This window comes from Globicephala melas, chromosome 3 (genome assembly GCF_963455315.2).
Source record: "Globicephala melas chromosome 3, mGloMel1.2, whole genome shotgun sequence".
Classification (NCBI taxonomy): domain Eukaryota; kingdom Metazoa; phylum Chordata; class Mammalia; order Artiodactyla; family Delphinidae; genus Globicephala; species Globicephala melas.
Window position 1 is genome coordinate 153,830,003 of NC_083316.1, and position 17,213 is coordinate 153,847,215.

Consider the following 17,213-nt stretch of genomic DNA (forward strand, 5'->3'; position numbering starts at 1 on the left):
CAAAATTTCCTTCCTTTTTAAGGCTGAAGAATATTCCGTTGTATGTATACAGCGTGTTTTGTTTATCCATTCATCATCCATGGCCACTTGGGTTGCTTCCACATTTTGGCTGTTGTGGATAGTGCTGCTATGAGCATAGGTGTACAATATCCAAACCCAGTTCTTCTGGGCATTATACCCAGAAGTGGAATTGCTGGATCATATATTTAATTTTTTGAATTATGAGAGTTGTCATAGCATTTTCCACACGAGCTGCACCATTCTTCATTCCTACCCACAATACACAAAGGCTATAGTTTCTCGCCACCCTCACCAACACTGGTTATTTTCTGGTTTTTTGATAGTAGCCATCGTAATGGTATGAGGTGGCATCTCACTGCAGTTGTTTTTTTTTTAGTTTTTTTTTTGCGGTACGCGGGCCTCTCACTGTTGTGGCCTCTCCCGTTGCGGAGCACAGGCTTCAGATGCGCAGGCTCAGCAGCCATGGCTCACGGGCCCAGCCGCTCCGCGGCATGTGGGATCTTCCTGGACCGGGGCACGAACCCGTGTCCCCTGCATCAGCAGGTGGACTCTCAACCACTGCGCCACCAGGAAAGCCCCTCACTGCAGTTTTGATTTGCATTTCCAGAGGCATTTGATTTTAAATCTAGTGGGCATTTTCATGACCAGGTCAGATGGCTTTCTGTTTCCCTATGACTGCCTCTGGATTTCAGAGAAATCACTTTTCTGTAGGACCAGTGTTCTGCAGGACATATTGCCAGTGCATGGAAAACCAGTGTGCTGGCTCTAAATCATTTTTAAGATAATTTGCCGCCATTGATGCTTTTTCTTACAAGCCTTGGTATCAGCTCAGGCTGTGCATGGTCACTACTTTGCCATGGCCTCCCTGCAGCCATGTGGCCATTGCATGCAGCTCACTCACACATCCTCCTGGCCCCGTGCTGCACCTGTGACACCAGACACCACCCCGAAGAAGGCCTCGCCTTCTCGGGTGTCCGAATGCCTGCAGGCCCAATTTGAGGAACTTGATTGACCGTTTTGGTCAAATTGATTTCCTGCAAATTGTCTTTTGGCACATTGCCCAGAGTTGGGTGGAAGAGTTTGTTGTTACCAGGCCTGCTGGTAGAGGAGGATGCATAGGCCACTTGGTGGGGGGGGGGGGGGGACAGCTCCATGACACCCCCTACCTGTCTCTGTGCCCATAGGCCATGAACATCGTCACCTCAGTGCTCCTGCTCTATGGCAGCGAGGAGGAGGCATTCTGGCTGCTGGTGGCCCTCTGTGAACGCATGCTGCCCGACTACTACAACACCAGGGTGGTTGGTGAGTGCCTGAGACTGGCAGCTCCCTGTGGGGGTGGCAGGCCTCCCTGGGCCAGGTCTACATTCAGCACATCCCACAGGTGAGCTCTTGGAGGCCTCACAGCCTTGCCCCAGGCTGCAGACAGTCACAGGTTCCGCTCCATAGATTAGGAAGCTGCTAAATCTTCACACAGCTGAAAAGTAGAGAGCCAAACACAGACCCCAACCGTCTCTCCCAGACTTTATGCGATTCCCTAGGAGTTGCCGGCAGTGAGAGAAGAAGTTAGCTTGGGGCCTAAATTCACATCCATCTAACTCTTCTTAAACATTTTTATTGTGGAAAATTTCCAGTATCACAGCTAGAGCATATAGTATACCTCCATGTCAACTGTTAGGAACTCACAGCCAGTAGAATCTGTGTTATTAAATGGAAGTGCACTTGCAAATATATTTAAGTACATATATAATTAAGTCTGTTATTCTAAAATGTCCTTCCCTTACTGTTTGCTTTTGGGGGTTTCCACTCTTGGGGTCCTTTAGAATTGCATCTGTTCACAAGCTTCAGGTCAGTACACACACAAGCTACTGAGATCACTGTTTACTTCTTTTTTTGGTTTGGTTTTTTTGTTTGTTTTTGTTTTTTTTTTTTAATTTTTCTTATTATTTTATTTATTTATTTTTAATATCTTTATTGGAGTATAATTGGTTTACAATCATGTGTTAGTTTCCGCTTTATAACAAAGTGAACAAAGTGATATACATGTATCCCCATATCTCTTCCCTCTTGCGTCTCCCTCCCTCCCACCCTCCCTATCCCACCCCTCTAGGTGGTCACAAAGCACCGAGCTGATCTCCCTGTGCTATGCAGCTGCTCACTGTTTACTTTTGACGCCCTAGAGAGAAATTAGTATTTCCCAAAAATAAAATCCAAGTATAGTGGAAGAAATCGTTTTTTCACACAGCGATTTGGAAGTAGTAGAAAGGAAACTTACATAATTTTTTCCGTTCTTGTTTTCTCCACCCCACCTGCCCCCCTCCAGCCCTCAGTTGTAAGCAGAGCTGGCTGGGGACCAGGTGAGCTTCTTGCAACTCAGACACTGGGGTCCCACATGAGGGCCTGCCTGAGTCAGGGGTGTGAGCTCACCATTCAGACTCCTTTGTTCTCTCCCTAGGGGCCCTGGTGGACCAAGGCATCTTCGAAGAGCTCACGAGAGACTTCCTGCCCCAGCTCTCCGAGAAGATGCAGGACCTGGGGGTGATTCCCAGCATCTCGCTCTCCTGGTTCCTGACCCTCTTTCTCAGCGTCATGCCCTTTGAGAGCGCTGCGGTCATTGTTGACTGCTTCTTCTATGAGGGCATCAAGGTGATCCTGCAGGTGGCCTTGGCCATCCTGGATGCCAACATGGAGCAGCTACTGGGCTGCAGCGACGAGGGCGAGGCCATGACCGTCCTGGGCAGGTGACTGAGCTGGCCTCCCTCCTCCTGCTGGGGAGCTGGCCAGCACTGACTGCAGCACCCCACCCCTCCCCAGCCCTATGTGCTTCTTGGTCAGCATCCTGGGACTGTACCTACCACGTGCCCAGACAGGACTAGACCTGGGGATACTCCAGGGGGGCAGAGAGAGCCTCCTTTCTGGAAGGAGACAGAACAGTACTGGAGTAGTAATAAGTGCTGGGAGAAGGTAAAACAGGTAGTGGGCCAGAGCACACTGGACTGGAGGGCTTGGTGGGCAGGAGGCAGCTGGAACAGCAGGGCCTCCCTCCTCTAGCGAAGGTTGGGTGTCTGTTATTCCCACAAAGCACTCCTGGTCGTGCCTTTCCCAGCTCAGTAGCATCACTGTCACCCCGTCACCTAGACAAGGGCCCATGTTGGGCCTACTGTAGCTGCTGAATGAGCTGATATCCACCAGGCACGCCTAAGGCCCAGGGTCATCCTGGCTGCCTTGTCCTCCCTCAGTCCCCGCATCCCATCCTCATGGACTCTCTCTGGGGTCCAGCCCCTCCCCTCAACCCCTACAGCCTCAGGGCAGACCCATGACACCCCTGCCAAGGGCCCTGTGTCTGCATCGTCACAGTTTTCCTTGTTCCAGTCTCATCCACCAGCATCCCACAGGGCTCTTCCTGATCAGAATCTGACCCTGTTCCTCCCTTGGGATATGGGAACTCCCTGTGCCACTGGTGGTTTTCTGGACAAAGGATCTAAGTCCCCTAGCCTGGCCTTCAAGACCTTTATAACCAGGTGCCTTCCTAGGGGGTGCTTACTGTGGCCCAGGCCCTGAGCTCTATACAGCCTTGCCAGCCCACGTGCATGTATTTGCCCAGCCTGGAATGCTCCTGGCCACCCGGGACAGCCAGGGACGCTGCCACCTGCCTGCCGAGCCAGCCCAGTGCTGACTGGGAACCTGTAAGGGTCCCAGGCTGGCAGAGTTGTTGCTTCTCTGCTATGGGCCATGCTTGCTCTTTGTCCTCAGTGATGACAAGATACTCAGCCCATGGCCAGAGTCGGCAAGTGGTTTTCATGCCCATCTCCCACACCAGACAGATGGGGCCCCTCCTTAGCAGCAGGGCCTGACCAGGAATGGTGCCGGAGCCAGTGGGTGTGTCCCACCTGAGTGTCAGGCCCAGCCAGAGAGCCTGGGAGAGTGTGAGGTCCTGGTTGGCCTAGTCCAGCCAAAGTCAGGCCCTGTCCCGAGGCTGTGTTCCTCGGACACCCCCACAGCAGGGCTCCTCCCTCGCCTTCCTCCTGGGACACTCCTTTGGTCCCTGATTCTTCCTGGCCAGGCAGGGAGTACTCACATCTGGCCCAGTGACACGCCAGATGGAGGAAGCATGTCATCCCTCCAGCTGGGACAAACCTCTCTCCTGGTTTGGTAGGGTCTGGACTTGTAAAGGTGCCCCCCGCCGTGAGACCCCAGTGGACAGCCTAGCTTTCTCAGAGTTAGTGCTCAAGCCTCTCAACTGCCTCCAGGGGGCATCCCTGATTTGCCAGGGTACCCATCCCTGATTTGCCTCTCCCCCTCCTCCCTGCAGTGGCTCATCTTTCTCTCTCCTGGAGGATGCCCGGCCCTCAGCACACTCACTCACTGATTGGGAGTCTGGGCAAATTACGTCTCTCCACGTCACTTAGCCATGGGTAAGACACCCCTGTCACCTGTGGGTGATCTAGATTTCTGTCCTTTAATCCTTACAGATACCTGGATAATGTGGTCAATAAGCAGAGTGTCTCTCCTCCTATCCCACACCTCCATGCCCTGCTGACGAGTGGAGATGACCCTCCTGAAGAGGTGGACATCTTCGACCTCCTGAAAGTGTCATATGAGGTCAGCACTCACTGCGGGCTTCTTGGCCAGACCACTCCCTTGGGCCGTGTGGGTGCAGTTGGCCATGGTGGGTGGCTGTCCTCTGCTCTGTGGTTCCACCTTATCTCACTGAATCACCTCTGACTGGTAGAAATTCAGCAGCCTGAGGGCCGAGGACATTGAACAGATGCGGTTTAAACAGAGGCTGAAAGTGATCCAGTCCTTGGAGGATACGGCCAAGAGGAGTGTGGTACGGATGGGCCCGGGCTCCCATGGCCCCAGGGTGCAGGCTGGGAGCTAGGGTGGGGATGGTGACCAAGTGGGCTGCTCCTGCCGAGCCATCTCCAGACTTCCCTGAGGAGCAGGGTGCAGGGTCCCCTAGCACTGTCTTGTGTGGGACTGGAATCCAGGAGTGAAGGGGCAAATTTAGGGAAGTGGGGAGAGGGCTGGTCACAATTTTCTACTTGCGGATTGGTCACAGGGAAGCTTCTCTGATGCCTCAATGCCTAAAGGCTAAGCATGATCCCACTCTGGACTGAGCCCTCAGGCCTGGCTTTAACCCCTGCCCCTGGGTAACAACACTCAGCCACCCAGCCCTCCATCCACTCAGCCCGCTGACCTCTGCTGCAAGCCTTTGTCCTCCTGTCTCTGGAGGGAGAAGTAACTGCGAAGTTCTAGGTCACCTTCCAAAGTGCCAGTGCCAGGGCCTTTCAAGGGATCCAGATAGCAGTGTCTTGATCACCGCCCCTCACCCTGTGTCCCTGACTGGGTGTTCAGAACAGAAAGGCACCCCCAGTGCCCACCAGGAAGGAGCTCAGGGAGTGTGAATTGAGTGACAGGATGGGTGATGAAGGGTAGGAGTGTAGACCACGCTTTCTTTCCTGAATGGACTACCCTCATGTGCTCGGCCAGCTGGCAACACCAAGAGGGCAGTTCGTGTCTTCGCCCTCATCCACATGGGGATTCTCTCAAAGAGCAGGAACTTGAGAATTCATTAATACATCCTGTTTCTCTTTCCTTCTAGGTTCGAGCTATACCTGGGGACATTGGTTTCTCAATTGAAGAGCTGGAGGACCTTTACATGGTGTTTAAGGTGACAGCCAAGAGCAAGGGAGGACCACTATCCCATCCTAGTCCCCTAAATTCATCCTCAGGGTAGCAGCCTCCTGCCAGGAGAGAAATAGGTTTAAAAGCATCCTCAGATGCAGTTACTACAAAGTTCACATGGTAGAATTTAATCCTTCTTGGAGTTTAGGCAGGACACTCTTTTAAGTGGAAGAAAATCCACTCAAGTCAGCTTATATAAAAGGGAATGCATTGGCTCATGAAACTGAAAAAGTCTAGGAATGTACAGCTTCAGGCATGACTGGATCTAGGTGTTCCAACATCCTGGCAAGCTCCCCTACCTCAGATATCACCTGGACTGCTCTTCCTACAGAGTGGCAGGACTGTTGTCAGCATCTCCAAGGTCATCCTGTCCGCTCAGTAACCCCAGTGAAAAGAAAATTTTTCTTTCCAAGTGGTTTTAGCAAAAAGCCTAGGGTTAATTGTTGGAATGACTCAAGTTAGGTGCTGTGGCTACAGGAGGGTGTTTGCTGCTGACCCAAAACTGGGCCACGTGCCCACTCCATGGCCTGAGGGTGGGACAAGAGAGGCTTTCCAGGAAAAGTTCAGGTGCTGTTAACAGAAGAAGGGGAAAGGGTGTGAAGAGCAGGCAGAAACAGCCATGTCTACAATGCCTTTCTGATCTCATTGTCGGGTCCCATCTGCCCCTCCAGCTGCCTCTGGTTCAACCCCCAAGATAACCACCCTGATATGGCCTTAAGGTCAGAGCAGTCCAGCCAGTGCTGCCTCTCACTCGCTGTGGCCGCCGTGGCTGGCAGTCCTAGGGCCCTGTCTTGACTCACACGGCTATAAACTAGTGACTGATGGTACCAACGCAGGAGGTTCTGCGAGATGCTCTGTGTAGCCCAGTGCTCACTATCCAGGACTCTGCAGACTTGGATGGAGGAGGAGGGTGAACACACCAACCAGCCTGGTAATCCTAAGCACCCAGGGGCCAGGAGGCCAGGCCATCTCACCAGGCTATGCTCCCTGCAGGCCAAGCAGCTGGCGAGTCAGTACTGGGGGAGCAGCCGCCCTGCAGCTGTACGTCGGGACCCCAGCCTGCCCTACCTGGAGCAGTACCGGATCGACACGAACCAGTTCCAGGAACTCTTTGCCAGCCTGACACCCTGGGCCTGTGGCTCCCACACATCCGTGCTGGCAGGGCGCATGTTTCGGCTCCTGGATGAAAATAAGGACTCGCTGATCAACTTCAAGGAGTTCGTGACAGGGATAAGTGAGTGGCTCCAGGGCCTGCAGGGGCCTTTCCGTGCCCACGCCCTTTCTGCGGAAGCCTCCAGATGCCAGCCCTGGCCAGTCTTCCCACTGCAGCGAGCTGAGGGCAGCCTGGAGCCCTTGACCCTTGATAAAGGAAGTGCAGTTTTCCCACTGGAGATACATGGAGATCCAATGGGAGCCCTCCCTCCCCTCCCCTCCCTCAGTCCACTGCTGGAGGCCGGGTCTGCAGGTCCCAGAGAAGGGGCAAGCCAGAGGCCTGGTGCTCACCCCCAGGGTCCTCTCCAGGAGAGAGTCAGGTGGTGAGGAGGGTCCCACCAGAACCCATTGGAAGGGGAGGTATTCGAATGTGGACTGGCTGTGGGACTCTTGTGCCCTTTTGCCAGCGTGCCTCCTTGCTGGCCTTCCTCCACAGGTAGGATGTACCATGGGGACCTGACAGAGAAGCTCAAGGTGCTCTACAAGCTGCACTTGCCTCCAGGTGAGAGCCTTCTGTCCCACTCCCCAGCAGGGGCTTCTCATGTGTCCAGAGCTGGAGGTGCAGCATTCCATGGCACAGGCCTCTGTGGAGTTCTGGGCCTTGCAGCAGCTAGGGTCCCAACATAGTGGAGGCTCGCCCATCCTGACAGAGAGTGGAGGAGCCAGAGCATGGGGGCTGAGGCCCAGCCCAATCTTGGTCTGAGAGCAGGGCCATGACCTGAGTGACCTGGGAGGGAATGTGTGGGAGTCTCAGGGAGGAGTCTGCCCACAGGCAAAGGCCCAGATGGAGCACTATGCCACTCAACTAGAACACCCCCTCGTGAGGGGGACTCACAGGAGTGGATATTCAGGTTTGAATCTCTTGTGTTCATTAGCTTATCATTAAGTCTCTCAAGGGTTCCTGTTTCTCACCAGAGGAGCGGCGTGGGGGTGCCAAGGCCAGGGAGCCCTGTTGTATGGCTGCTCTCCTCTGGCTTCTCTAGCAGTGCCGGGCCTGCTGGGACACTGACAGTGGGTCGTCCGCAGTAGCTGGTCCCAAAGCAGGGGCTCTTGCTGCTTCATGAGCCTAGCTCACCTGGCTCAGCAGGGGTGGCCACTCAGAGTTGTCCAAGTGCAGTGGGGGAGGCCTTCCCCATTTTCACAGGAGGGAATTGAGACGGGCTGGTGAAAATTTGGCCCCAGGGGTTCTGCTCTGGGGTGGAGCTGTCCTGGGTTCCTGCTGTTGTTCATGACCTGCCCCTGGGAGTCAGCAGCTGCCTCAGAGTTAGCCTGAGTGATTTTTCATCCCAGAGGCTCTCACTTGATTGGCCTGGGGCGGGGTCCAGACTGTAGTTTTAAAGCTTCCCCCAGGGTTGTTCTCTGCATCCAGAGTTGGAGAGACAACTGCTCCTGACACAGATATTCTCACCTTTGGCTGGTTGTTCCCTGTAACGCAACAAGGAACACTTCCATGGAAAGACTGGTATAGGCCACCTCTCATTCTGCTGAGAGAGAGGCCTGGGCTGGGCAGGCCCCACTGTGCCGAGAGCCTGTCCATGAGGGCACATGCGGCCAGCGCTGCCACTTCCAAGCCACCCCTGCCCGCCTTGCTTCATCTAGGGCTCTAGTGGCGACCCACACCTGCCACCTCCCCTTGTGCCATACACTGTTAAAACTCGCTCACTTCCTCCCCCTCTGTACAATGGGGAGAATAAGCCCCCTGCACAGAACCAAGTGGATCCGACACCCCAGAGACTACTTTATCGCAAAACGAGGCAGGCCAGTATGTGCTGGTGTGGAACAATGCCCAAGTGTATAAAGTGAGAACAAGTCACTTGTGCCTGGCCCGTCCCTGCATATGTACCTGCAGGAGCATAAAACATCCCAAAAGAATCCTCTGGGCCGCATCATCGTGGGGTAGGAGAAAGGATGGCCGCTCAACCAACTCCCAGCTGCACTGACTTGATTTTTATCTGGGATGTGTATATATTACATTTTCAAACACAATGCACGAGTCAACCAGAATCAGTCGTCAGCTGTTACCACTGTGACCATCCACCATATTGGTGGGGCTGGGAGCTGTGGAGCACACAGTGGCAGTTGCAGGGAGGGCCTTTGTCCAGGACTCAGGGAGATTTCGTTTGGTGAGAATCATGTTGTTCCCTCCTGCCCTCACTCTTCTTTTGCTCCGAGCACAGCCCTGAGCCCAGAGGAGGCTGAGTCAGCCCTGGAAGCGACCCATTATTTCACTGAGAACAGCTCCTCAGAAGGTGAGCACTCTGTATACCACTGGCCTCGGACCCTGTGCCAAGCAACACTGCTGTGGGGCGCATGCAGGTGGCCTACGGCCCTCCGTGGGCTCGGGGAGTGTGCTGCGTGGGGAGGTGCAGAGTGAGAGCCAGGGGAAGCTGCCTCACTCTCTAGGGCCAGGCCCCCCGGTGGTGTTCTCACTCCTGTTTCTCTTGTCTCTGCCTTCCCGGACCCGGGCTTCTCCCTCCCTCTGCCTCTGCTCCTCCTCTGCTGTCCCTTCCAGCATCTCCTCTGGCCTCCGACCTGGACCTTTTCCTGCCCTGGGAGGCTCAAGGTCAGTGCCTGGGGGGCAGGGGCGCCCCCTTTGCACTTGGCTTCCCCAGGGCCTTGGGTTTTATCTCCTGAACGCTCCCCTGCATGGTCAGGAGGCCTGGAAGCTCTTAGTTCCAGAGACGCCTCCTGTGTGGCTAAGTTCCGAGGAGGACCCAGAGCCAGCCGTGGACTGGGGTGGAGAGGGGCAGCTGCTGTGCTTGCGTGAGGGCAGTAAATGAGGACACACAGTATAGTGGGTGTTGCACAGGCACTAGGGTGTCACCTCCCCAGGCACGTGCAGAAAGTATTCTGTCATCATGGTCATAGGAAAAACACAAAATGCTATCATTGCAAAGCTGTCATTGTGAAACAGACAAAGCACAGATGAGCAGAGGTGGAGGAGAGTGGTAGATGCTTTCTTTGGAAACATTTTCATGTTCCACACAACTTTTTTGTTGGGGAAAAATACGTATGTTGAGTGCCTATTAGAAGTCATCCCTGTGCTACACTTAAAACCTGTTGGGAGTACTGGGTACAGGGTGATGGGGCATTCTGGGCCTGGGATTTGGCAATCAAGCTGGTGGTATGTAATACACCTAGAAAACCAACCAAAACACCGCCCTATAATTTCTCATGGGGGATAGGTAATAACACACCAAGGATAATACACACTCAAAAGTGAAAGTAAAAGGTACTATCAAGATATTATCGGGCTTCCCTGGTGGCGCAGTGGTTGGGAGTCCGCCTGCTGATGCAGGGGACACAGGTTCATGCCCCGGTCCGGGAGGATCCCACGTGCCGCGAAGCGGCTGGGCCCGTGGGCCGTGGCTGCTGGGCCTGCGCGTCCGGAGCCTGTGCTCCGCAACGGGAGAGGCCACAGCAGTGAGAGGCCCACGTACTGCAAAAAAAAAAAAAAGATATTATCAAGACACCCAAAGCAATCCTGTTGACAGTGCCAAAGTCTTACTTAACTTGACTATGAAGCTTGAGGACCTTGATTTCAAGTATACAAACTAAAGAAACAGATGTATCTTCTGTTATACTCGAGCAAATCAAGGATGCTTTAGGCTTGTCCCAGGCACTTGCAGGAGATGCCAGGGACTCGGGGTACAGATCCCTGTCCTCAGACCTCACATAGCCTCCAGGCAGCAGTCCGTTCCCTGGTGAGAAGCCTGAGCCTGGAGCACTGCGCCCTTCCCTGCCACCACATAGCTGCCAAGGGCCATTCAGAGCTGGGACGCTGCCGTTCCACCTGAGGTCCCCCCACCGGCCACATTCTCTCAGGGAACAGGTCTGCAAAAGCTGGGCAGCCTGCTCACCCCAAGTTTATGGTCACCATAAGGAGCACGGTGTATGCAGACTCCAGCAAACATGTCACTTTAAGAAATACAGTGCTGAGTGCAGGATTCACGTACATAAAATTCCTCATCAGCTAGTGTGGCAGTTGCAGGTTGAATTGGTAATTAGGACTCCCCTGAGTTTGACCTTTATCAGCAGAAACTATAGAAATCATTGGTCTCAGACTTCTTGCCCATAACGTGCGCCATCTTTTACTTAAGAACTGTGGTATGACTTGTATTCTTTTGAAAAGAGGATGTGAGGGTTCAGTGGCTCTGTGGTTCGGGTGGAGTGAGACAGCCCTTCTCAGAGAAGGCAGAGAAGAAGCAGCATCCAGGGCCAGGTCCGCTTCCGCAGGAGAGCACAGACTAGACCAACCACTCAAGGACCTTAGTGGTTTGGAGTCATAACAGAAGAATGTTCTTGTTCTTTTTATTCATCCCATTGTCCAGAAGCACTACAGCAGGAAGAGCAAGAGGGAGCTGGAAATGACATCCAAGAAAAAAGAAGAGGTGTATATATAGGCCAACATCTGCTGATGCTGGTAGAGGTCTCAGGGTGGGTGGGGTCTGGTTGCCCTGTCACTGCAGAAGAGCCCCGTACCCTGGGGAGATGGCAGATGCATGCCTGACACCACAGCTCTCCTTGAGGTGAATGCCCAGCCCATCAGCTGTGCAGCTGTCATCAGCCCCAGGCCTGAATCTCCTGTAGCTGTGAACACCCCCAGCCATCACCGCCTCCCTCTTGCGGTGCCTGCTTCCTGCCAGGACTCCTCTAGGTGCCCAGCTGGCCTCTCCTTCTCATGCCACCCTCTCTTCAGCCTCCACATGGTTCTGTCACCATCTTGGGGAAGACAGATTGGGGCTATCCTCATCAGCTTAGCTCAGACCTACTTCAGCATAACTTGGGAGACCCATGAGTGTTCTAGGGTATTTTTTCCATCACCACCTCCCCAAATGCCGGGGTGTTTTGTAATAGGGCCCAGGTAACTCCATGCCAGACAATACTTAAACCCACTTACCCCCTGCTACCAGCCCCCAGCCCTCTTTCTCTCATTTGACAGATGGAGATTAATTTTTTTCTCCCAACTCGCAGAGGAGAAGGGAACCAGCCCTCCTGACTATCGGCACTACCTTCGAATGTGGGCCAAGGAGAAAGAGGTTCAGAAGGAGACGATTAAGGATCTTCCCAAGATGAACCAGGTAGGCCCAGTCAGAACACGCAACAGATGTTTCTGGAAAATTCTGACCAAGGCTGAGCCCTCCCACCCGGCACCTCACCACCGTCCCAGCACCCCCTGGAATGTAGGGATTCTCCTGCCTACCTTTAGAACCTCTAGTCAGGCAGCAGTCAGGGACTATTCTAGTAGGACAAGGGGTCAGTTGCTTCAGGGCCTTGTCCAGAACACTCTGCTGATGATGACTTGCTTTGGTTTAATTGGTATCCGTGAACCAGAGGAGCACTGGGGAAGGTGAGCCTCAAAAGGCAGAGACTTACACCACCATTTATGAGACAACATCACAGCACTTCTGCTCCCTCCCATGCCCCGCTCGGAGCTGTGCACACACAGGCCCACTCAACCCACCACCCAATGTTTGTTTGCTGGTCTCTGCGTCAGGACCGTGGCATCTTGCCAAGGGTCTTACAGCCAGGACCACAGACATCTAACCAAAGGCAGCTGTTGAGCTGCAGCCTGACCACGGTCTGCTGTGCCCGAAGGGGAACCTTGCAATCTGGGTGCTCTCTCATCCACAGCCTGAAGAATGGGGTGCCCGTGGAGGGAGGTTTCATCCCATTCTCAGGCCAGGAAGCCTAAATATGGTTTCAGGACCTGGAACCTGACCTCTTCACCCTTCTCAACCAACCCAAGTTACCTTACCTTGTCATCACTCTCTAAAGAGCTTCATAAAGGAGAGTTGGAGGCGCTTCTGATTAAAGATATAAACAACTCAATGTGATTCTAAAACACAGTGAAGAAGTACTTGTAGTCACTGGGTTTAGAAAGGTATGATAGAAATAGGTCTGTCTCTGCTAACAGAATGGACATAGAGACAGGGAGAGACTCCAAATGTTCCTATATGTGCTGAAAGAATGGCAGCTGGAAAAGAAAGCCCTTTCCCTCTCTGCACCTCAGTGTCCTAATCTGTGAAATGGACATATCAAGACACAGGTGTACGGAGACAACTAATGGGACAACACCCTCACACCAATCATAATGGCCAGCACTGTGAGTCTGGATGATCTGAGGGCAATCTGACCCATTCTTTACCATCTCCCTGCCCTTTTTCTGTTTTTCCCCTTAAAAGGAGCAGTTCATAGAGCTGTGCAAGACGCTTTACAACATGTTCAGCGAAGACCCCATGGAGCAGGACTTGTACCACGCTATCGCCACGGTGGCCAGCCTGCTGCTCCGCATTGGGGAAGTGGGGAGGAGGTTCTCTGCATGGTCGGGCAGAGGAGAGTCCAGGGACAGTGCCCCTGAGGAGGGCGAGCCGCCAGCCCCACACCCCCCTCAAGACGTGGCCCAGGAGCTTCAGCCGCCAGCTGCAGGGGACCCCCAGGCCAAAGCGGGTGGAGACACCCACCTTGGGAAAGCACCGCAGGAGAGCCAGGTGGTGGGCGAAGGGGGCGGCGGCGAGGGGCGGGGCTCCCCCCCCCAGCCTCTGTCTGACGATGAAACCAAAGATGACATGTCCATGTCCTCGTACTCAGTGGTCAGCACGGGCTCCCTGCAGTGTGAGGACCTGGCTGATGACACAGTGCTGGTGGGTGGGGAGGCCCACAGCCCCGTGGCCACCACTCACAGTGGGGGTGCCGTTGATACAGACTGGTGCATCTCCTTCGAGCAGATCCTGGCCTCCATCCTGACAGAGTCCGTGCTGGTGAACTTCTTTGAGAAGAGGGTAGACATTGGACTCAAGATCAAGGACCAGAGGAAGGTGGAGAGACAGTTTAGCACCTCCAGTGACCATGAGCAGTCTGCAGTTTTGGGCTGAGGGCTCCAAGGCCTGGGGGCTGGCCTCTCTCTCCTCCCTCCCTCCCGTTCTGTTTTCTCTTGAAGGACACACCCCTCCAGTTCTCCCCAGAAGCAGTGAGTTGTAAATGGAAAGAAGGCTGAACAGTCGCAGTTGGGACCTAGGCAGGGGCTCCCCACCCCCTCGTTCTGCCTTGGACCTCCTGGCCCCTGCATAGTGTCAGGGGCTCTCTGATCTGCCCTTGCTTGCCCTGCACTGTGGCCAGGCCACACCCTGTCCTCCACCTCCTCTTCTGCAGCTGCGTGCTCCGGGGGCTTTCCTGCCACTTGGCGCCAGGTAGGGGGGTCGAGTGCCTATTGGGCACCAAAGTGGTGAGAACTTCGAGATGCTCTCCAGAAGCCCCTGAGCCTGAGCTTCTGGCTGGGGGACATGGGCAGAAAGCATCTGCTGCACCAGGGTGGGTGCCGCCTGCACAGGCGTTACTCTCAATTCTCTTTCAGCTCGTCATCCTCACCATTAACCTTAAAAGCATATCCCTCAGGTCCTGATATATTTCCTTGTATTCATTTCAGTTGGCTAAAAATCACACTATGCTCAATGCCTTAATAAATCCCTGAAAGAACTAAAAACTACACTGTGTATAGAGAATTAATGTGACCCTCAACCACTGCTTTGGCCTCCTGGCTTCTCCCCAGGCAGGTATGGGGCCCAGGCCATATTCCAGAGGTTCCCAACACTTAGTCTCTCACAGGAGGTGGGGGTTCAAGACCCCTAGGGAGGATGGGGACATGGAAGCTGCTGATGCAGGCTGGGCAGGGCCTGTGAAGACCTGCACCAGCAGAGGAAACCTGCTCCGCAGGTATAAACAGCCTGGGTCCAGATGCAGGACATGTGTGCTCAGGCCTGGGCTGCAGCAAGCCTTTGGGTTCAGAAAGCAGACTGTGGGGACACGGGCAACAGGCAGAGCCATGAGGACCCCTTAGCTTTGCAGCAGGAGCTGATCATCATGTCCAGCGTTTGCCCCCAACACAGGACCACTCTTATTTGTACTAAAAGATAACATCTCTGTGGCTGTTGTTTGGTTTTAAACTTAATAGCTTTATTGAGGCAAAACTTACATACCATAAAATTCACTTGTTTTAAGTTATTATTCAATGATTTTTTAGTAAACTTAGAGTTGTGCAAACATCACCACAATTGAACTTTAGAGTATTTCCATCACCCCAGAAAGATCCCTCCTGCCCATGTGCTGCCAATCTGTGTACCCTCCCCCAGCTCCAGGGAACCACCAATCTATTTTCTATCTCTTTAGATTTTATGGATGGTTTTAAAATAATCTCCGTGATTTTACCTTTACAACTGCTGAGTCACTTCTCGATAAATGCAGCAAAACAACATCAAGGAAACGGAACAGCTGTTTTCTTTCTTAATGACAACAACAACAAAAAGTAATTTCCTTTCTAGTATTTACACAAACTGACTACATGCTTTGTCATAAATTAATTTCAAAGAATTTATTGCTAGAAAGCCTACATTCTTGGGACTTCCCTGGTGGTCCAGTGGTAAAGAATCCGCCTTACAATGCAAGAGATGTGGGTTTGATCCCCAGTCAGGGAGCTAAGATCCCACATGCTGCGGGGCGACTAAGCCTGCCACCACAACTACTGAGCTTGCATACCTCAACTAGAGAGCCTGTGTGCTGCAAACTACAGAGCCCACGTGCTCTGAAGCCCGCGCATCCTGGAGCCTGCAGGCCACAACAAGAGAAGAGAAAACCCGCAGGCCATACTAGAGAGATGCCAACGCACCGCAAGGAGAGATCCCGCATACCTCAACGAAGATCCTGTGCTCCACAACTAAGACCTGATGCAGCCGGAAAAAAAGACTATGTTCTTGGTCATAATAAAATTAAGTAAAGATACACGTAAGAATTACACAAAATTGGCAGAGTCAAATTGATTGTAATCAATTAGATTTAAATGACTTGGAATTTTAAAATATTTATTTGGCTGCATCGGGTCTTAGTTGTGGCACGTGGGATCTTCTTTGGGACATGCGGGATCTTTCGTTACAGAGCGCGGGCTGTTCGTCGCGGCGCACGGGCTCAGTAATTGCAGCATGCAGACTTAGTTGCCCTGTGGCATGTGCGGTCTTAGTTCCCCGACCAGGGATCAAACCCTTGTCCCCTGCATTGGAAGGCAGATTCTTAACCACTGGACCACCACCAGGGAAGTCCTGGAATTTAAATAAATGTTTTATATGCCATGTAGAAGTATAAATTTGAGAATATACCAAAGAAAGTAAACAACATAAAAGAGGACACTATCCTTTTTACGTGATAAAAGAAGGTACAAAAATGTACAATAAAATAGTACTTTCATCCATTAATTATTTAACCTCGCATGATAAAATGTTTAACAAGAGCAGTAACACTAAATAATAAATGGATAATAAAGTTTTAAATATATTTGTGTTCTGTAAGTAAACATAATTGTATATTTTAAAACTCCTTACCAAGTGATATGTTGTACCAAACCATTCAAGTCATTCTTATAATTTCCAAGAAAAAAAATACGTATATGAATTTTTAAAGGATTACAGAAAGGAGGAAAAAACAGAAAAGTAGAAAAACAATTTTTCCTTGTATTTAAGACTACTAATTATTTTGGTGTTTTTCCCCTATATTTGTCTTTTTCAAAGTTGAACTCATACCACGTGTGAAATTTTTATTCTTCTCTTTTCATTAACCACAAAACATTCTTTGTAGTTGCCAGAAGCTCAGCCACAATGAGACACGTAGAGATAAACAAAAACCACCCAAATGAGAACAGGGACCATTTATCCAGAGCTTGCTATAGAAAAGAAGTCAGCCACCATTACTTGCGTTTGGCAGAGACTAAAATGTAGTCAGAAGAGTGGGAAGGCCTTATGGTGAAAGCAAGGGAAGGCTTCAGGTGTGCTCTGATTAGAGGCTGCTAGTGGGGAAACAGGCTGGCTAACCTGAAGCAGGATGTTTTCTGTAATTGGTTTGGGGAGCATAATTGGCATTCTCTTGGTTGGTCCTGAGATGAAGTGGGGAGGTGCAAAAAGGAGGGCAACTGGCAGTCATTGCCCAAGTCCTGACTGCTGCAGAAGTTGTGGTTTGGGGGGTGATGAGGGAGTCTGGTCACTCTCTGCATATTCAGTCTCAAACATAATTTTTTAAATTAATTTGGTTTTTTCTAATATATGCTATTGTGCAAAATTTGGAAAATATTAAAAATTTTAAACCATTTATAACCCTTGCCCGTGCACATCTGGAAATAAATAATGCCTGGTTTTACCTAACTGATATCATGTACACTTTGTAACCTCCTTGCTTCCCAACAATACACATGCCAGCATTTTCACTCCAAACTCTTTGTAATGGACCTGCATAATGGTCCATTCTTTAGAATACTT

General features: G+C 52.0%; 1 protein-coding gene across 3 annotated transcripts in view; it reads left to right on the forward strand.

The window, feature by feature from the left end:
* TBC1D9B (TBC1 domain family member 9B) overlaps positions 1-17,077 on the forward strand; it is a 46,767-nt gene extending 29,690 nt beyond the window's left edge. The window contains exons 10-21 of one of the 3 annotated variants that reach the window (XM_030844827.3): positions 1,206-1,323; positions 2,474-2,759; positions 4,491-4,620; positions 4,751-4,849; positions 5,624-5,692; positions 6,700-6,940; positions 7,355-7,420; positions 9,096-9,167; positions 9,431-9,481; positions 11,250-11,309; positions 11,893-11,999; positions 13,104-17,077. In XM_030844827.3, coding sequence (XP_030700687.1) covers positions 1,206-1,323; positions 2,474-2,759; positions 4,491-4,620; positions 4,751-4,849; positions 5,624-5,692; positions 6,700-6,940; positions 7,355-7,420; positions 9,096-9,167; positions 9,431-9,481; positions 11,250-11,309; positions 11,893-11,999; positions 13,104-13,793 — 1,989 coding nt within the window. In that variant the 3' untranslated portion in view covers positions 13,794-17,077. The remainder of the gene's footprint in view (positions 1-1,205; positions 1,324-2,473; positions 2,760-4,490; positions 4,621-4,750; positions 4,850-5,623; positions 5,693-6,699; positions 6,941-7,354; positions 7,421-9,095; positions 9,168-9,430; positions 9,482-11,249; positions 11,310-11,892; positions 12,000-13,103) is intronic. The other 2 variants (XM_030844823.3, XM_030844824.3) reach the window with 2 other exon arrangements.
* Positions 17,078-17,213: the final 136 nt, after the last annotated feature.